General features: G+C 31.6%; 1 protein-coding gene across 4 annotated transcripts; it reads left to right on the forward strand.

The window, feature by feature from the left end:
• Positions 1–204: 204 nt before the first annotated feature.
• On the forward strand, positions 205–21261 carry LOC148601428 (ATP-dependent RNA helicase DDX19B-like). Of its 4 annotated transcripts, none has more exons than XM_088554573.1 (13): positions 205–519; positions 2902–2965; positions 4499–4555; positions 7948–8062; positions 8920–9058; positions 9448–9540; positions 9768–9870; positions 11383–11497; positions 12829–13006; positions 13409–13652; positions 16394–16556; positions 17278–17469; positions 18533–21261. In XM_088554573.1, the coding sequence occupies exons 2-13, from the start codon at positions 2906–2908 to the stop codon at positions 18589–18591; spliced, it is 1518 nt and encodes a 505-aa protein (XP_088410699.1). In that variant the 5' UTR covers positions 205–519; positions 2902–2905; the 3' UTR covers positions 18592–21261. The 4 variants fall into 4 exon arrangements, with proteins under 4 accessions (XP_088410699.1, XP_088410697.1, XP_088410700.1 ...); XM_088554571.1 differs by having other exon boundaries at positions 205–276; XM_088554574.1 differs by lacking the exon at positions 4499–4555 and having other exon boundaries at positions 205–276.
• The last annotated feature ends 1038 nt before the right edge of the window (positions 21262–22299 follow it).

The raw sequence follows: 22299 nt of genomic DNA on the forward strand, positions 1-22299 counted from the left end.
TCTAAAGATGTGCCTTTCAAACGCACGAAGGAAAAATACATAAAGCTAGCTTTTTCAAGATTTCGGATTTTGATTTTGTCAGAAATATTAGAGAAAATTATTATTTGACGTTTGTTTATTTATGATATTAGTATTTGTATCTTAAAAAATGTTTACTTTGTATATAAATTTGTGTATGGAAAACAAAAGTGTGGATACGAAAATGATGTTGAACGAAAAAAACAAATTGAAAGTTGGGAAATAAGACATTTCAACCAATTCTAAGGAGAAACTAAGGTACTTTTCGACATAAATGTAATGTAAAGTACCTGTTAACAATAGAAAAACATTGATTTTTTATAGAGAAACTATTCCAAAGTCATTTATACCAATGGAATTATTGAAACTATACATGTAAATGTGTAAACTAAAGTCTAAAGTGAAAATTATCATGACATGTGCATTGGTATTACCATACAAAAGGACTTGTTCCCAAAATGCACATATATGAGACAGATGAAACTTAGACCAGTCTCAAAGGTACTAAAGTAGGAACTTCTTGGTTTAACATTTCACATGTTCAGTAGTGGTGCAGGGATCATTGAGTTACATGTATTGTCAATATTTAAATAATAACAATATTTGTGGTTTGGGGAGCTTTGATTCAATGATCAATTTCAAGATCATATCAGAATCAATTTGTTCATGTCTTAAAAATATGAAGATTTAGCCTTTATCCTTCTTTTCAATATCATCTTTTCTGCAGTCTGACGGAATATTTATCTTCCTGTTGACAGACAATTTGTTCTAATTTTAACCATAACATTGGATTTTTTATTTATTGTCTGTCCGCCTATGGTGGACAGGCCTCAAGTCTGCAGGTGGCTTTATTGATGATGATTTCACTCATTTACATAAGATATAATAATATAAAACATTCTAGCAATAGGGTATTGAAGGGTCATTCTAATCAAACTCCCAAACATCGATCGTCGATGTTGATACAACAATTATTGATCTGGAAATTTTGACCATTTCCCAACACTAATGTTCATGTAATCAACATTGGACCACTGACACTTGTTAAAAACTTTTACTAAGGCTACCACACAGGCCCCTGTTTCAGACAGCCTTGCACCCTACATACTACCCGACAGGCTCCCATTTCATTCAAAGCCTTGCCCCAAAAGTAGTACTTTGGGGGAAGGGGTGGACGAAGCTCTGTCTGAAATGGGGACCTGTGGGTTGCCAAGCATTCAAGATGCTAATGTGTGAAATTGAGCAAAAGTTTGAAAAATCAAAAGCGAAAGGCAATACATGTAGATCAAACGAAAATGCCACCCTTCATCAGCTTCAAAATGTGTGAGATTTGACAACCTGTGTTTTTATCAATGATGGGCTTTACTTTCCACACATTTGTGTACACTTGTATCCGGAGCAAAAACAAACTTTTTTCAAATGGTAGGATATGGTGTTTGTGTTCAAAATTACAAAATTACACTCATTTTTTGTTTATGATTTGTGTTCACTTCTTACACTCTAAAATTAATGATGCAAGTTCAAGGTTTTTATGGTTTTGTGCAGATATTCTCATTTTCCTGATTAAAATCATGACACAAATTTTCCCAATAATAAAAGGATAAGGTTATTTTGAAAAGGTCAACAGTCACTGCTTGGATCCCATTACAACATCTGTTGACCTCCCTATAAATAAAAAATTCAGAAATGGAAGTGAATACAATGTATGAAAGTTATCTATTACACTGATTCACACTTGTTAAAACAATGATGCTGTTGAAAGGATGTACATGTAAGATAGTTTGTCATGTTCTATCCTCCTAATGACAAATTCTTTGTGATTGAGTTCTCAGAATGTTGTAAAAATAAAGTTGAACTTGTAATACATTGTAAGTACATGTAAATTTGGAAAAATATCGGCAGTTATTTTCCCAAAAAAACGAAAGTCTTAAATTCATCTTGAGTTATCACAATGGCACAAGGGGCTGTCAGTGATTAGGATATAAAGGAGCCGTGCACCGTTTGACATATTCAAATTGAAAATGTCCCATATAAATGTGAATTTTTAACAAACAATTTTCAAGAATGTCTCATTGAAAATCTGAATTTAATAGAAAATGTCACATTCTCTCAAAATTCTAATCCCAATTACTTGGGTAGATAAATAAACGTCCTACTGCAATGATTGGAAAAACTAACACAATGGGCTATAGAAGTCGAAAATGTCCTATTTAAGTGAAAATGTCGAAGGAAAACGCCACAAAATCTTATAATATTTGCTTATTTTAAACCTATTATCAACCACTAAATTAAAGTCCAGTTGGATAAGCTCATAAGCTCAGGTGTTTCTAGAAAAGCAGAGGACACTTACCCTACTGGTGCACCTGGTCCATGCTCCCGGTTTTAAGTGGAGTCTGAGTTGCTCATTTGCTTTTGTTACTTTGTATGTACAATTGTATGATTTTATTTACTTTGTGTTCTTCGTTGTGTATGTCTGTTTTCCATGTCTGGTCTTTGTCCCTGGATTACATTCTTTTGATTACAGTTATAACCTTGGTTCCCTTGATTACTCTTTAAACCTGTAGGCTGTAAACAGTGAAATGTACAAATACATATACATGTGTATTGTATGAACATGTAAATTGTAAGCTGCCAGAAGTAAGCATGGTCTACATACATACATGTACATGAAATAAAAAAAAATTAAAATTAAAAAACATCACAAAGCATCACAATTTTCTGAATGTATAATTTAGCCTTTGATATTTTAAAGGCAGAACAGTTCAATAGTTAGGATAAAAAGTTGTTATTTTTTTTTAAACTGCTATAGGGAATGTAATATATGGTTGACGAGCTTCAAGATGATCTTAGTTTAATGTCTGATTTATGTTTCTTATTATATAGAAGAATGGCAGAATTAGACTGGGGAAAATCAGTTGATGACCAGGAGCAAAATATAACAGCTAAGGTTTGTACATGTATGATCATACTTATTCCTAGAATTTTTCCAAAATGAAGGCTAAGACCTTGTCTCAAAAACACTTAAAAGATATTTGGTGAAACTGTGGAATTAGGAACTACATATAAATGTAAAAAATGGCATAAAGAACAGAAAAGTCTTCAGATTTTAGGTATCAGTGTGAGTAAGGTCAATATTTGACCCCTAAATAATGGGTAGCTCATTAAGTTTCTGTTGAAGTGCACTTTATTTATATTGAGGTACAAAATGTACATGCTCTCCTAGTTTCATTGATTAGGCCAGAGAGATTTGGCCTTAACATGCTTAACAATTTTCAGTCTTCATGCTAAACTTATTTAGACAAAATTTCATCTTAGAGGCAAGTAAATGGATTTTTATCAGACCTTGCGAAATCATTTTTCAACCTAACAATCTAACAAAATCTGAAACATCATAGAATTTTTTTTAACTTTTTAAAAGCTATGGAATTAACATGCCTTGATACATGTACATGTAGTTTAACAGAATACTTGTAGGATTTTTTTTATCACCCAACCAGTAAACTGTATGTGGATTTATTAATCTTTTTCTTTGTTGAAAAGGTTTGTGAATATTAACCAGACAAGGCAGTGTATGTGTGTATATATAGCTGCATGAATGCTTATAAATTGTTCAAAAAATTAATAAATGAAAGTGGAACCTGCATAGATACATGTATCTATAATGTTCTTTCAGTTACAACTTGTACACTGAATACAACATTGGAAATGTGGAAGTCATCACCATAATACATTTGTATCTCTGTATCATTCAAAGAAACACTCAACCAAATATTTTAAAATTTAAAACAATTCTTTTGTCCACATAAAGTCTGATAATGGTATTATCTGTGAAAGAACTAATATTTGTGGGGTTCTAATTTTTGTGGTTTTTGTAAATGAATCAAACCATGAATTAAAATTTCCAACCAGAATGCAAATGTAAATTGAAGGTTTGATCAACTTTCAGTCATGAGATTACATTTAGACTCTGTTTAGAAACCAGTCAGATCTTATGATATGGGTGGCATAGATAAAATTTTATCCTTCCAAAATATAATGATGAAATCATTATGATGTCTAGAAGAACAGGGAATTTTCTGTGTGAAAAGTGGATGATTCAGAATAAATATGTCATAAAGTTACTTCCCTTTATTTTAAATTTTGTCTAGTTTTTTTATGTCCTGGTAATTTATTTTATTTTTACTATTTCATTATATTATACGACATCTGTTTTTCAAGAAAGATGAGTTTGTGATCTCAAATGGATGAATAATTTTTATGATAAAATTTGGCATGTGCCACCCACTGCATATGTCTTCTATGGACAGGAATTTAATAGAACATGTATTAAATGTTTACTTAAAGAAATATGGATTAGTAAGGAAAACCCATGATCACCAGATCAAATTCTAATTAGTATTTATTTTATTAAATAAAAAGCATTGTAGTGGTAGTGTATGATTTAACACTGATACATATTTACATATATACTTTATTAAAGGCTGAATCAGCCAAGAGCTGGGCTCAACAGGTTGATGATTTTGAACTGACTGGTCAGGTAATGTGTTTGGTCATAATTGTGTGTAGAGATTCACAGCATCACTCTCTGCTTCAATGTAGTTAACATTCATGCATTACAACACTTGTTTCGTAAGACATCACAAGTATTAATTGTCACCTCTCCAAATCATTAAACCTATTACCCCCCCTCAAAGGAGGGATGAACTGAGTAATTGATTGCCTTTTTTTTCCCGAAGATACAACTCATCTGTGGCTTTCAAATTTTGAGGTTTAACATCATGTGTGCTTGATCATATAAAATTAGTTCAGGAATGCCTATTATGTTATTTTCGGTTTATGAAGATTAATAACCAGAACCTTGTGGTGCACAATAAATAACCTGCATAGCGAAATTTAACTAGTTAATCATTCTAAAAGGTTGATGACATCACAGTGACATCAACAAATTTTGTCTTTGAGATGATGGACAAAATTTTTTATCCAATCAAAAAGTGTGTTACAACATGTACATGTATTTCTGAAATTAAATTATTAAACCACCAATTTTGATGGAACAACTTTTACAAGAGTTACTGTACCATATTGGATTTCAAATTTGACAAATGGTAGGGTTTATAGGTGTTGCAAGCTTTTCAATTAACACCAGTTATCAATAAATGATTTGGAATTGAGGAATGTATCTATTTGAAATGTTTTACGAATCCATACTAATTATTTTGTATCCTGTTTCAGTACTTTCAACCCATGAATCAAGCATCTTGTTGCTATGAATTCTTTTTTCTTAAACAATCCTTATTTTCTTTCTCTAATGTTTTAGTGATGTTTGCTGACGTGATAAATAGACATCTCTTAACACTGCTCTTATTACTTGAAGTGAAACCAACCTTTTTCATTAGTTTTGAATATGTACAATATAGATTCTGTTCAGTTGAATTTATGGTCTTGAAATATATTATAAGCAAGGGAATGTGTATGCATCATATGATTAAAATCCTATCTAGGTTTAGTTACACAAGAAGGGCCTAAGGAGCAATTCTGAAAATTGAAACCATGTCTTTAATACAGACATGTATATGTTTTTGGATGCATATGGTTGCACATTAGATATGAAGTTATGCTTACCAAAATATTAACTGCTTTATATATTGTATTATATAAGTACATATAAATATTACATGTGATGTTCTGCATGTTCTGTACAGTCTGTTGTGACTTTGTGTCTTCTTGTTGTAACTTACATGTACAAGATAACTTCACAGGTGATACGTAGTTTTTTTTAGCTTTGTATGGTATTCCAATGAGCTTCACTTGAAATTAATGTGATTTTCATGCTGTATTAGCTTTAAATGAACTTATGTGAAAAGTTCACATAAAATTCACATGAAGACTCAATTTACGTGGATTTTATGTGAACTCTGTCACAAATTATATTTTTCCTAAATTCATGTGAAAATCATATGAAATGAATTTTCTGCATATACAGAAGTTCACTGTGATAAATAAAGTTCCCATTAATTACATGTATACATGAACGGTACTTGTCAATTTATTTTCAAATTATAGGCAGCCGTAATTCAGTTTTTATCATGTTAAGTTTTTTGAAGGAAGATTAAGAAATTACTTCCTGACAGTTTTTTTTATGACTTGTCTTTTTTTTGCATTGAAAATAATTGGAATGAATTATGAAAACTCAAGATTTTGAAAAAAATAACATTTATTTGGGATCTTTTTACAAAATTATGTAGATGTCACTGGTAGATAGTACAGTTGTAGTTGTCAATTTTTTTTTCTAATTATTCTTTAAACTACTAGCATTTTCAACCTTCCATTTTTACTGCAGCAAGTAGAGAATACTCTTATCAGATATCTTAAAATATTTGTTTTTTATTCATGGTGTAAAATTATGGTCAATAATCAATATTGTTTATTTATAGTCTCTTCTCATTGATTTCATATCTTTAATTCAACTAGATGATTGTTTCATTCATTAAAGAGACTTATTTTTGCTATCCCTAGTAAGTCTTGAATATTGTTTTTGTAAACATGATTTATAATAACTTAAGTCAATTTTACCATTTATTTCTTTACTTGATAGTTACAAAATATCAAATGATTATCATTTGTATACTGTAAGCCAGCTTATTTTGCATTTCAGGATGTTACTTGAATTTTTTGGCTATTTAAGTGCTATATTCATGGTAGGAAAAGCAAGTCTTTCCATGAAATCTTATTCAAAATGTTATCTGAAATGCTGATATGGCATTCATTTCATTTTAAGTGTCAGTAATTATAAGAGATGCATTACAATTTGTAATGATCAAAGGGAGATAACTCTATTTTCCTCTATCATTCTATTGTAATTGAATTCTGCATCCTCTGTCATTTCTAAAATGAATGAACTGTCAGTTCATCTTCAATAGACCATAAACCATATGCCCAAATTGTCAAATTTTATATGCTTCTTCTAAGAATGGTTCATTTCCAGTACTTAATTCATAACTAATGCTATCTTTAACAAAGGGCTTAAGTAGCACTCCAGCTTAGGATCATGCAAAATGTGATTCATGGGTAAAAAGCCTACATATTTATTTTTTGATATTTTGTTTGAAATGTCATAGTAAACAGAAAATAACATGTGGTTTTTCATATTACCCACGCTCTTAGGAGATAAAAATTATATAGAATGCACTGTAGATTTCAAAATTAAGGGAGATAACTCTGTAAATGACGCTCAAATACAATAGAATCTACACTGGATTTTCAATGTTGATTATCTCCTAAAAGCAGGAAGATTTGAATGAATAATTACTCATTTCATAGTATAGACCCAAAATACAACTTAAATACAAAAATAGAAATATGTAGCCTTTTTTGGGATGTATCACATTTTTCAGATTTTGCATGATTCTTACAAAGACAGCTACTTAATCTCATAGATTGATCTTCACATTTTCTTGCTTGTGTACTATAATTAAGCAAAAGAAAATATTGTTTCCTGCTGCCAGCATGAACCTTTTTTTCAAAAAAACATTTTGATTCAAGTTAATGGAGAAACAATCTAGACTTTAAAAGTGCTTGGGCCAAAATGGTCATGGAATGTTTTGGATAGGCACACAAAAATGGAGTAGGTAGGGTAGCAGACATTATTAATTGGCCTTACATAAATATGCTGATTAAAAGTATCTGCTGGTAGAATTGGGTTTGAATTAACTTAATTAACTTAATAACATTCAGTACTAAAATAACTTCAAATGAAAAATATATTAACATTTTATATACAGGTACTACAGGTTAGTGCTAAAATAGACCTAAATTAGGAGACTTTTAATCAAACCTGTTTCACTAAATACATGTACCATGAACTGTAGTACATTTTTTTTTATATGGACCAAGTGCTACATTGCATTAATTTTATAGCTTTTTATGTAGGTTGACAAGCTGAAAATAGAGCCGAAAGACCAAGTAAATGGAGCAGGAGCTGAATCAGGTGCCAGTGCCCCAAGTGATCCAGGGGGTGCTGCTGAGGCTCCAGATGGTGAATCAGGTAAGGGATGCCCAATACTGTTGTAGGGTTTTGCTATGAGATAGAAGAAACATAGACTAGTGGTCTGAAGTCCTGTGGTGATACAAGAACACTTAACAATGTCTTATAGTTGTTAAGATTATGAAATTTGGACCCTGTTTGTTGATCTTTAAACATTCTTTTCCAGCACTTAATTTGAAGGTGCTGAGGAAATCTTTTTAAGACTCTCTATTTACCTTGACTTTAGATAGTCAGAAAAGATACTTCTAAGAAGGAAAAACGATTCCTGGAAGACACCAAAGCAGGAAAATGAAAAATAAAACATATGTGTTGTGCATGTTTGTGGTAGTAAGATAAAATGGTAGAGCAAGAAATTGTTAAGTGTCAGACAGTGTGTGAAACATGGTATGGAAAAACCTGTCATTTTGATAGTGTAATTTGACTATTTGCACCATCAAAATCAAGGAAAAAAGACAATATTTTCCATATCACGTTGGTGCATTGGGTTATACTTTCATTGAAATTCACTGAAAATGAACTTTTCAAGGGCAGTTACCACTGTCAAAAACTTCATTTTTCTAACATTCTATTAAAAAAATTTCTGAGCAAAGCTAGTGATGTAGAGATCAAGTTATGGTCTTTTCAAATAGAGAATGTATCCTTGAGTAATGTTACGTTGTCAGACGGTGGGTTCTTGACACGCATGTTTCTGATTTTTCCCATTTTGCCTGATTCTTACAAAGACTTGCACTTAAGCGAAAAACTGAAATTGACCTTAAAAGCCTGTTTGGGAAATGAGATATTGAAAGAAAATTAAAATGTTAAAATTTTCAGTCTTCTTTGATTACTATAATGGAACTAATTAATTACTTTTTTAGCTAAATCAAAAGAAGATGAATCTCTGCTCAGGAAGCTGCTACATTCTAAGCTTGTATCCACCAAGGCTAATTTAGAAGTTTTACAGAAAGATCCAAATTCTCCATTGTTCTCTGTCAAAACATTTGAAGCTTTAAATCTGTAAGTATTGAACATGGATGGCAAATTTTGACAACTTTAAAAACATGTTATACATGTATATGTATATAACAATTTCAAGCAACGATGTTCAGTGACAAGCCTTTGAAATTCTCCCCTTGATGTTCCTTGATTCTACATGACGAGGCACAACTCCAATCCTCATAGAGTGCAGCATACACTCTAAAATGACAAGTCCAACATATGGCCTAAATTTTGTGAAAAACTGTAATGCAGTTCACCTGTTTTGGGAGAGTAGCTTATTCTGTATCATTTGTCAATTCTACAAGAGACCCTTGGTCATTAAAATGATTATATGTTCCAAAAAAAAATCATGAGTCAATCTTATCAGTGGATTTTGTTTATTTTGTGTGATGTATCTATATTTACAGGAAGAAAGAACTATTAGAGGGTATATATAAAATGGGATTTACAGCTCCATCTAAGATTCAGGAAACTGCCTTGCCAACATTGCTAGCTGATCCGTAAGTAGCCATTAATACATTGTATTGTTTAACTCATATTAGAGTATTTGTGTGACAAGTCAAACTTGAAAGGCAATGTCTACGATAAATTGTCTGTTTCATATTTAATTTTTTTTATCAATGTAACATGTTATCCATGAAATATTCTAATTACATCTAGGTTTAAGTTTTTTTTCCATTGATGATGCACATGTATATGTATGTAAACATATATTAATTGATTTCAGTCCTATGAACATGATAGCTCAGAGTCAGAGTGGTACAGGAAAAACAGCAGCTTTTGTACTTACCATGTTAAGCAGAGTAAATACAAGTCTCCCATATCCTCAGGTAGGTGTTATATAGCTGATTATGTCCCTTATCAAAGTTTTGTCAATGTCACATAGTCTCCTATATCCACAAGTAAGTGTTATTCTGCTGGTTATGTCCCTTGTATGACTTATCTTTGTCAATGTCATGTAGTCTCCTATATCCATTAGTAGGTGTTATTTTGCTGGTTATGTCCCTTGTATGACTTATCTTTTGTCAATGTCATGTAGTCTCCTATATTCATTAGTAGGTGTTATTTTGCTGGTTATGTCCCTTGTATGACTTATCTTTGTCAATGTCACATAGTCTCTATATCCACAAGTAGGTGTTATTTTGCTGGTTATGTCCCTTGTATGAGTTATCTCTGTCAATGTCATGTTGTCTCCCTTACCTACAGGTGTGTTTTAAGTCGCTGGTCATGTTCCTGGTATAACTATTTATGCAATGACAGGTAGAGTAGCCCAACTATTCCATACCAGCAGGTTTGTGTTGTTTCTCATATTAGGACTGACTTCAAAATTTTTTTGCTTTTGCTCTGGGTAATTCAGTGAAACTTGTCTAAAATGGACCCAGTTTGGACTTTAGAAATGTTCAGTTTAGAGAGGTGTTCAATTTATCAATGATCAAGATACCTGATATGAAGGAACTTTAAGAAGTGTCTGGTAGAGACAGTTTTTAGTTTAGACAGGTTCCACTGAACCAGTAAGTAAACAATTGATATATGAGTAGACCGTCATATATTCAGGGATGATTTTTTCTACTTTTTAGCGGAATTTCGCTATTTTAAATCTGGATTTTACCATTACGATTCTTTTTTTACTGCATAGTTACTTCCGATTTTGCCAATTTCCACTTTGTTTGTAAACCTCGTAAAACCATCACTGTATATTTGCCTATCTAAATAAATCCCATTCCACAGAAATGATTACATGCAGTACAATGAAACCTGTCTTAAGGAAGTAGACCTATGGTAAGGGACACAACTCTTACAAATCATTGGAACGTTTGTATTCATCAATTTTACATCAATCTCATGTAAGCATCAGAGTAACTTGGACTGGTTTCATTCTGTTTCAAAGGAAAGCTTGAAAAGCTGTGGTGAAATTGAATATGAAACAAACATATCTCTGATTTCAAGAGTTAAGTCCCTTACCCTAGGTCTACCTCCTTAACTAAACCTTTAAGAAAATCAAGTAACTTGTCTATATGTCTTACAAATTGTTTAACACCATTGGTATCATCTTCATTCATTTTAAGCCTTCATTGACATACCTACACTAAATACAATGGAATACATAGACATGCAAATCCTCCAGTCTAAAAGGGGTTCAGTTTTACATGTAGGTACCGTGTAGGTTTCATTGTAATAATTGTAAGTTTGTTATTTGAAATCAGAATATGACTTTTTTTTTTATGAATTTTTGATAAAAAATTATTTTCTAATTATGGGCATACTTTGTACGTACATGTATTTTCTAATTATGGGCATACTTTGTACGTACATGTATTGTCATTTGTTTGCTATAATTCCAGTGTTTATGTTTGGCACCTACATATGAGTTAGCACTGCAGATAGGTCAAAATGTAGAACAAATGGGACAGAAAATGACAAATCTAAAAATCTGTTATGCAGTCAGAGGGGAAAGAGGTAAGGTCATAGGTCAAATTGTAAAACTTCTGGTAATGATGACTCTAATGCCTAAATAAAATATTTTTTTTTTGTTTCCGGTCACCCTACCAACCCTCCTTCAAACCCCAAAGTTTTTGTTTGTGATTTTGATTAGAAAAATAATCAAAAAACCTGCCGACTGTGGTAAAACAATAATAAAATAGAAGTTTCCAGAATTTTTTTTTTTTTATTCTGATTTTGACTAGTTTTGTCATTTTTGTGAATAGAAGCAGGCTGTGTGTTGCAGGAAATGTTGGTCATGTGTTTATCACATTTTTATCATGGCTGTGGTCTGAACAATTTTGAAGCTTGTCATATTAGAATGCTAAATTTGACCCGTTTTGAAGAACTGACAATGACTGGGACTACTAAAAAAAGCACAAATGGTCTTTAATGAGGTAATCTTATGAGATATCAAATGCTGGCTAAGATACAAATGTAGTAGACATTAAGTAATAGTTGTTCACACAATTGTTATATTTTCCAAGGTGAACCAAAGTAGAGTCATCTAATATAGTATATTATAAATGAATTCTATAGAATTGTCTTTAATGTAACCTAAACTGCCCTTACAATATAAAATCATTAATCTGACCATTTTAAAAAACCTAATCCAAATTTTGAAAACAAAAGCCAATATCGATTATTTTCGATATTTTCCTGGTTTCGATCCATGTTGTTCAGAAATTCTTGACTTCAGCGTAATGTAGCTAATTATTCACAGTTGCAGAAGATTTGTTGAAATATAAACACACAATGAAAACTACATAGTTTTCAAGAAGAATTGTTTAAATGTGCTTGTTCAGAACATAATCAGATGAAATTTAGTCCAATAAATGTAAAGGAAAGATCCAAAAAACCAAAAATTGCATCTTTGCATGATGTTACAACACAATGCAAATGATTCATGAGCTGCATGTAATACAAATTAATATGCAGACTTTAGTAGACTTTAAGGGTGACTTTGGAGGTTATTAGATTCTGCATGAAAACAATGGGACCTTACTCTCATGACAAACATAAGTGTAGGGTAAGTCATGTCAAAGTGTACATTATTTTTTCAAAAAGACTGAGGCAGTTTAGGCTACATGAAATATTAGTTACAAACTGTAGTTAATTAAAATAGGTATCATTATGCAGTGATTTTCATATTGTGTGAGTTGTTGGTCCTCGGCTCATCATATTGGCCTTGGACCTATAACTAAGCCAAAATGAAAATCATAATGTAATACCATTGTATTTTTTATGATGATTTACTCTACTCATAAACACTAGAACTCCTTAAGTGTATTATCTTGTTTTATTCATAGTTGCAAGAGGACAGAAGAGAGATGAACACATCATTATAGGAACACCAGGAACAGTCTGTGATTGGGCCATCAAATATAAATGTTTTGATCCAAAGAAACTAACAGTATTTGTATTAGATGAAGCAGATGTCATGATTGCCACACAAGGTCATCAGGACCAGTCCATTAGGTTGCAAAGGTATGCCAAGTTTCTGAGATCAGTTCATTCAATTATATGGTAGGTAAGCCAGGTATCTGTAATAATTTGATTTGTATATGGAACCCTTCTCAATATTTCCAACGTTTTTTTTTTTCAGATCATTTCTTTTGTCTGAAGTTACTCTTTTTGAAAATCTGCACAACAATCGGTTATGTATTGATAACAGGTTGGGGCTAACATTGATTACCTAGATCATCCTTGCATTATGTAGATAATGAGATTTTAAATTAGATCAATGATGTATTGAGGTCAAAATATTAATATTTCATAGTAGTGTCATAACATGCCTCAACAATGTTGTCTTAAAGTTACTTGAAATATTTTCAAGATATTCGTTTTTGTTTTTTATTTTTTTATTTGAGCAAGATTTATTTCTTCCAGATTGTTAAGTAAAGAGTCATGCCAGATGTTGTTATTCTCTGCTACCTATGATGATCAGGTGATGGAATTCGCTCAGGCAGTGATACCTCGAAGTCCAATCGTGATAAAGTTACGGCGGGAAGAGGAAAGTTTAGACAATATCAAACAATTTTTCATTGAATGTCCTGACATGGAACATAAATTTCAAGCTCTCAGCAATATATATGGCACCATATCTATAGGGCAATCAATGATCTTCTGTGCTGTAAGTATTCAAACTTTATTAAAAATAGTTCTTGGTTAATAGAATTCTTTGTTGAGTGTCTGAAGATTGAACATAAATTCCCAGCTCCAGTGCCACAAAACTTAAAAAAAATTACTTAAGTCTGGGAAAACTTTCTATATCATAGGTGTCAAAGAGTTTAATTGGAGTTACCATGGAAATTAAGAATATTCTCATACTTCAGTATTTTTTATTTTTTGTGGCATCAGAGCCCAGTCCTCAGAATTATGTGGCATCATTTCTTTAATTTAGTCAGTGATCCTCTGTGTTGTGAGTTTTATGTAAACCGCTTTTGCACTTTTTTTTCTTATGTAGATGACAATTTTTACTGTAGGATACAAGTGGCTGCATTATGAGGGAGATAATCAAAACAAAATGTAGTAATTTATATAACCATAAAATAATAAAGCTGCCATATAGGTAATTTATAAAGAGACTAGAAGTGTAAAACAAATTGAATTACTTCCCTTGTGACATAGTTGATTCGTAACTGTCATACCTTTTGTTTTGACATATAATCATGAGCATGTAATTTCTTTGAAGATATGAAAGGGGAGAATCTTAGTCTTGAATACACTTGCTGCAAAGGTTTCAAAAATTGTTAATCTAGCTGAATTTTAATAATAATGCTAAAACTGCAAAAAACATTGGGAACCATTACTTTTTGCAATCATTATATGGCTTCTACAGAAATATAAAGAAGAGACCAAAAAAAATGAAATTCATGACCCATTACATGAGCATCTTTTACTCCACTATTAAATTGTAGAGTGAGTGAATAATAATTATTTGGCATGAACAGGTGAAGATCCAAGAAAGGGCATGCTGTGTGTATGTCCCCTAAGGGGAAAATGTTTTTTTTGCATGAGGTTTTGATTTTTCTATAAATTTTTCTTCAAATTTTTTTTTGGACCTGCTACGTTTGGCATTTAATATTATTAACGCCCCACAAACCTGAAATCCTGGAATTGACCCTTGTTAAATATATAATAGCCCATAAATAGTTGTCCACCCATGTACCTAAATGTTCTGTTGTATGCATTACCTAAATATACTGTTGTATGCATACATTAAATGTCTTGTTGTATGCATACATTAAATGTCCTGTTGTATGCATACATTAAATGTCCTTTTGTATGCATTACCTAAATGTCTTGTTGTATGCATACATTAAACGTCTTGTTGTATGCGTACATTAAATGTTCTGTTGTATGCGTACATTGAATGTCCTGTTGTATGCATACATTAAATGTCCTTTTGTATGCATTACCTAAATGTCCTTTTGCATGCATTCATTAAATGTCCTGTTGTATGCATACATTAAATGTCCTGTTGTATGCATACATTAAATGTCCTTTTGTATGCATTACCTAAATGTCCTGTTGTATGCATACATTAAATGTCTTGTTGTATGCATACATTAAATGTTCTGTTGTATGTGTACATTGAATGTCCTGTTGTATGCATTCATTAAATGTCCTGTTGTATCCATACATTGAATGTCCTGTTGTATGCATTCATTAAATGTACTGTTGTATGCATACATTAAATGTCTTGTTGTATGCATACATTAAATGTCCTGTTGTATGCATACATTAAATGTCCTTTTGTATGCATTACCTAAATGTCTTGTTGTATGCGTACATTAAATGTCCTGTTGTATGCGTACATTAAATGTCTTGTTGTATGCGTACATTAAATGTACTGTTGTATGCGTACATTAAATGTCCTGTTGTATGCATACATTAAATGTCTTGTTGTATGCGTACATTAAATGTTCTGTTGTATGCATTCATTAAATGTCTTGTTGTATGCATACATTAAATGTCCTGTTTTATGCGTACATTGAATGTCCTGTTTTATGCATTCAAGTTTTAAGTACAGCTATGTGTTAAAATCAGGCAGAAGCATATAATTAGTGATTCCTGCATTTCTTTAACTCAAATATTTTTTACTAGAAACTTTTCAGTGTGCCTCATAGAAACTGAATAAAAAAATAGTGGGCAATGATAGTTAACCACTGGAGATATTAACACTTTAAAATTTGGTTAGTTTACTACAGAAAAGTACAGGAAAATTTCCTGCCAGAATTTTTACAATAATCAGTCAAAAAAAGATACACAGCAGATCCTAGGAAATGAACACAGGAAGAGTTGTTTTTAGGATGTAAAAAAAATGTATTTGAACAGTTTCTTTGATTATGTTGCGATATGATGAATTACTCTTGTGTGGTCTTTAGACAGAATTATACTGTATTCAATATAAATACAAGGATGTACAATTATTTTTTAACATTATATAGACTTGGTTAAGAGTGTACGGTCCTTGTAATATAAAATTAAGTAGAGGAAAATAACCAGATGTATAAATAGGTCAGTAAACACGGTGGTATTGTACAATTTCTTATTTGTACTTTCCTTGAAAACCACTGAAAATCCTGGGTAAACCTTCGAAAAATCCCTGAAATTTATGTCTGAAAAAGAATGGTACTGTAATACTGTATGCTACATGACTCAGTTTGTCTGAATCCCACTTTCCTTGGTTGTTTTGCCCTGACATGTATTTTCAACAGAGGAAAGCCCTTTTCCATGTGTATTAGCACAATGTGGCATGCATTTTTATGCAACTTGCTCAATCCTTATTATTAGATTCTTCAGGTCCATTGCATTTTGACGAGTTTAGTCTGATTCATTACACATTCACAATAAAATATGATTTTTCAGACCAGAAAAACAGCAGCATGGTTAGCTGAGAAGATGACAAAAGATGGGCATGTTGTAGGACTGTTAACAGGGGAGTTACAGATAGAACAAAGAGCTGCCATTATCAGCAGGTTTAAAGAGGGAAAGGAGAAAGTTCTTATAACTACTAATGTTACAGCTAGAGGTTAGAGTTCAATGTATACATGGTCATGAACAGCAAAATGTCAGATCTTATTCTCATACTTGCATATATTTCCCAATTTTGCTGAATTTTTTCTGGTTATGTGTTATTTGGTGTTACTAATTCAAGTTTGATTATTCCATCAGGATTTTTCTTTTCATAATTTTCCTGGAAGATGCTTTGAATTAAATGAGATTTCGGTCTAAATAATTGAAGTCCTCATCATTACATGTTTTAAAATGGCAGAAAATTTTTTTTTTTTTAAAACAGTGTATGTACACTGTAAGACCTTAAGAATGGTTGATTTTGGACGGAAATTTAGAAATGCGAAGTAAGTTACATTCAGTGTTCCAGCTAGGACTCCAGGGCAGAGAGGAGCAAATATTCAAAAGGGCTTTTTTTGAACTTTGTTAAAAAGGGGCAGTATTAATTCTTATATTACTTAAATTCTATAATGTCTCATGATAAATATATCTCATTGTACATTCATAAGTTACATTACTACCATATTTTTTCAGTGTTTAAGAATTTGTTCAAAATTAAAGTCAATTAAAATTAAATTACAGTTTAAAGGTTTGAAATTCAAAAACCCAAACACTCAGCAATGGGTATATGAACCATAAGGGCAGAGGGGTGGAGTGCCCCTCTATTTTGTGTTAGATGGAACACTGATGTATAGTAAAGGTAAATTAAGTTACCCCAAAAGGCCTTTTTTGTCTTTCAGGTATAGATGTTGAGCAGGTAACAGTCGTTGTAAACTTTGACCCTCCTCTGACACATGACATGCAGCCTGATTTTGAGACCTATCTACATAGAATAGGAAGAACTGGTCGTTTCGGTAAAAGTGGTTTGGCGATCAATATGGTTGATGGAAATAGGTCTCGTAATGTGTTCAAGGCAATAGAGAAACATTTTGGTAAGACAGTTACATTATGTACTATGAAACATATAAGGGGCGGAGTATCCTTTATATGGAGATACCCTTAAACATCAATGGTTCAAATTATAACCCCACGCATTAGAGTGGGGGCTATTATGCAATCACTTTATCCGTCTGGCAGTCCATACCTCCATCTGTTCATTACAATTTTTTTCCACAACAGATTTCTCAGCTGCTATTGAAGAAAATGCTTAGATATTTGGTATATTGCTTTCTCATGAAGACTTGTACCATGTTCCCCCATTTCAAGTTAGTCGCTCATCTTCTTCCTGTTAACCAGTTGACTTAGTAGTTTTTAAGGTTCTGCATAATGGCAATTTTTGTAACAGATTTCTCTTCTTCTGTCAGAGTTAGTGCTTAGATATTTGGTGTATTGCTTTCTTTTGATGATTTGTACCACATCTGCCCTTTTCAGGTTTGTTGCACATCTACCTTCTGTATAAGGATCAACTTAGTAGCTCTTTAGGTGCTGCATAATGGATATTGTCAACAGATTTCTCAGCTTCTGTTGGAGGAAATGCTTTGATATTTTGTTTATTGCTTTCTCTCGATGACTTGTACCATTTCTCCGCTTTCAGACTTGTTGCTCATCTGCTTCCTGTTTACTGGTTGACTTCATAGTTTTTTAGGTGTTGCATAATGGAAATGTTCTAAACAGATGCCTCAGCTTTTATCCCTTTCCCAGGTTTCACTAAAATGGTCATTTTCCCACCAATTTTTCATGATTCATTTCAACTAAATTTGACAAATTAATATCTTTAGAAGGCAAACTTTACAAACACTTTTATTGTTATTTCTGAGGGTCATGTGGTAAAAATACTTGGATAATGTAATAAAATCTTTGTGTTTCTTTCCCTTATGTACCACACTTTATACTCATTTGGCCTGATTCTTAGATGGAGAAGTACTTAACCATTTAGTGTAATATTTGTGTTCTTTATGAAGTAGGTATTGTCTCTTTGTTGTATTCTTTTTTCTAAGATTTTTTCTCGGTTGATACATGTATTTGTATCCAAATTCTTCTTATGTTTTTTAACAGGTAAAAAGATTATAAAACTAGATGCCGATGATATGGAGGAAATAGAGAAAATAGTGTGAACAGACATTTTAGGACTCAATGTACACAAAAAATTGAGCCTATGTATTAGAAATTAGTAAACTTGCAGAAACTGTTCAAGTGCTATTTGTCAATGGAAATAGACACTTAGATTATGTCAGACTATTTTAGTACAGTGAAACCTTTCTAAACTGAATCCTGGAAAATCTTCAAATTTGTCTACACTAGATATATTTTAGAGTCCCTTATTTAGATTTAAATATATTTTAAACCTTCACAAACCAAACACCTGTTTTAATCAAACTATTTTTAAAGTACAAAAGAGGTTTGGTTTCAAAGGTTTCACTGTGATATTTTCCTGTTTTCAGTCCCCTTTTAAGGAACAGTGAATGAGACTTAGGATGGGTGAGCTACAACATGATTACAAGGTCTTTTTTATTTATTTGATTTTTTTCAATCGGCAGTAAAATAGTCATTTAGCACTTGTAAGCTAAATAGAAAAATACCTATGCTAACAAGCTCGAAAATAACAAAGGTTTGTCAGTAAGCAAAACTTGATATATATATTTTTTAAGTTTTTTACTGGTCCATTTTGGAGACATTTCAGACTTGAATCTGATTGTGCTTTTCAAAAGTTGGCCGAAAACTTTAGGGTAGGCATGAAAAAACTGTGTCAGTAGGGGTAGTAGAAATAGATAATTTTGTAGGCCTGAAAAGAATGAGGGCTTGATAACCAAGAAATAAGTTATATTTGGCCTTGTTGCATACTTTTTTTATTGTTATCTTTTTTTAATTGTATGTAATTGATGCCTGAAGAAACTGTCTCTTTTTGTTTAGACATTAACTATGTAAGGGGTTATGGTTATTACATTAAGGTAGTTGAAAGTATTCACATTTTACCCGATGAGTAAAAAAATACTTGTATCAAGATGACTGAAAATTGCCTCAAATAAAGTTCCAAGGAAGAGATAATTATTCTACAAAATAACTGTCAGATAATTGTAGACTACTGATCACTCCTTTTAAATATGAGTATATACATAAGGAAAGCAAGTTTCATTAAGGCAAACTCCTCTGAGCAAGAATGAATGGGACAAGGACATCTTGACTCTAATAAATTAGTAGACTGGACATTTTTGGGCATCAGCTGATTGAGTCACTATATAGACCAAAATGGCAAATTGATACATATATAATTATACAGTTTTAGTATGATAGTGCTGATATGAATTACCCCCTTGGTACATTGCTACAGTTACCAATCATTCATAGGTGTATATAATATGCAAATTTTGTTCTTTCATCTGAAGAATTTTTCTCTACCCACATATTCAATAAGAAATTAATGTTTATTTTAAGTAATTTTAAAATTTGTTGACACACTGTTAAAAAGTACATTACACTCCTACATATACATTAGTTAGTAGATTCATTTGCCTCCGATTCTATTCTCAGTCGGGTAAATACTGCAGAATGAGTTAATAGGGCTATGTACTTTTACTTTACCCTGAGATATCTCACTTGTGTTATTTACCTTTGATAGCATACAATGTGGTTATGAACAGCTCATAAGATATACATTAAACCTGGGGTAACCCACCATTTCAATTTGAAATGCCTAACCCAACTTGTCAAGTCAAAGCATAGCAGCGGTTTTTATTTTTGATTTCTATTTCATATCTTGCTTCTTGATTTATGATGATTGCTTTGATAATTTTGTTATTACCTTTATTTACAAAAATTCTGACTACGTTTCTTGCATTCATATTAATTTTGAACCTTTTCCTTTATCAATTATGTAATTTATCAGTTTATTTAACATTTTTGTATAAATAATAAAACTTGAAACCAAAAATTTATTCATGATGTTAAGGAACTCATACATTACGCAATATTGTGGACTTACGGTTGAAAGTTCTGTGTTAGCAATACTCTTGGAATGTATTGTTTATTTGTTAGTCCCTGTAAGAGTCAGGCAGTGGGTGAAACATGGTATGATGTAACCCACCTTGTTTAACACCAGATTCAAGGAATAAAGACATAATTTTTCCATATCATTTTGGTTGCATGAGTTATAATTTCAGTTAAATGCACCACAAATGATCATTTCAGGGGTAGATAACTCCGTCAAAAACTTCAATTTTCTAATATAATAATAGTAAATTGTTCAAAATATCCAGAGTTTCAGAGATCCAGTTGATTCCAATAGAGAAGATATCTATGAGTAAAACTATATTGTGGATTTTTGACATGCATGTTTCTGATTTTTCCCAATTTGCCTGATTCTCACAAAGACTTGTACTTATGATCTTGAACCTTTTAGTATATATCCTTAACATATAAAGCTGTGAAAAATTCAGAAACTTTTGTGCTTACTGTTTTTTAGTTTGAGAGAAATTCATTACTTATGATTCCATAAGGTTACCAAAACTTTACTGCACATTCATTCATTTTATTATTATTATTTATTACCATCTATGAACTATTATTATTCAAGAGTCCACATATGAAACTTTCATCAGTGTTTAAGTAACATTAAGTTCGCCAAGCACAAACATTTCTGAATAAATTACTGTCACGAAAGTTTTTTTATGTACCTGACTGTACATTTAATTTTTTTAAAATCATGAATTTATTGTGTATATTATGTGAAATTGTATAATATTTTGATGGAAAAAGTATGTCGAAAGTAAAAGACATCAGTTTTTAAAGTTTTCCTTTATATTTGTTCATATGCATCACCTCTCAATTAGTTGGGGTGCATATTGATACTGAGGACTGTTCCTCCACCCGCTAATGTCATTAACATGTATTCAAAGGAATGCATAGCAAAATCTTTTCAAATTTAAACAATTAGGAACAAAATTTAAATTTATTGATCATGAGTTATGGCTCCTTTTTACATCTTAAATTTTTGAAAGATGAGGTATTCAGAATAAAGTGGGAAAAACCAGAGTTTGGATTTAAAAACCTTTAATTTAAATTATCTATAGCTATTCCTTGCCAATTGTAATTATTGAGTGAAAAGAAAATGCAGCTGTTATGTAATACGAATTTTGATGCTTTTGATCTTTAAAAATGTTATCTTATGATTTAAGAGTCCAACAAGTAGTGTGGAGATAAACCATAAATAGAGAAATTTAAAAATGGCACACAATGATTGCAAACATAAAAGATAAAATTTGAAATAAGAGATGTTGAATTAATTTAGAACATTATGAATGTGTCCATCAGGTTTCAGCTTATAGCCAAAATATAAACCATTGCATGAATACATTGTTACACGAACCAATTTATGAAAACAAGTCTGCAGTAGCTATTGATCTTTTATGAAATTATGCAATGTGGTAAGAGTACACGACAACCGTCACATTTTTTTTTTGTGCTAAAAGGTAAAAAAATAAAGATAACCGAAATATATAAAATAACGAAATGATACCTAAATACTTTGGTCTAGCTAACTGTATACCCAACTTTACTTGTACTGATCGCCTTGATAAAATCGTCTGAATTTGAGGTTATTGAAGATTAGGAAATAAACAAAAGTACATTAGTATAACTCACTGAAGTTACTAACTGAACTCGTGAGCACTATACCAAAATCTAAGCTATATTGTTTGATGCTGAAGAGGAAGAAAAAAAATAAAGAAAATGATACAAAAATATTATACTTTGGTCCAGTTTATAATATGTGGTTCTTTCTTTATTGGCACTTATAGTTTCGTTTCCCACAATAAAGCATAACCTTT

Source organism: Perna viridis, chromosome 12 (genome assembly GCF_037379345.1).
Source record: "Perna viridis isolate PV_CMFRI_1.1 ecotype Kerala chromosome 12, ASM3737934v1, whole genome shotgun sequence".
Classification (NCBI taxonomy): Eukaryota; Metazoa; Mollusca; class Bivalvia; order Mytilida; family Mytilidae; genus Perna; species Perna viridis.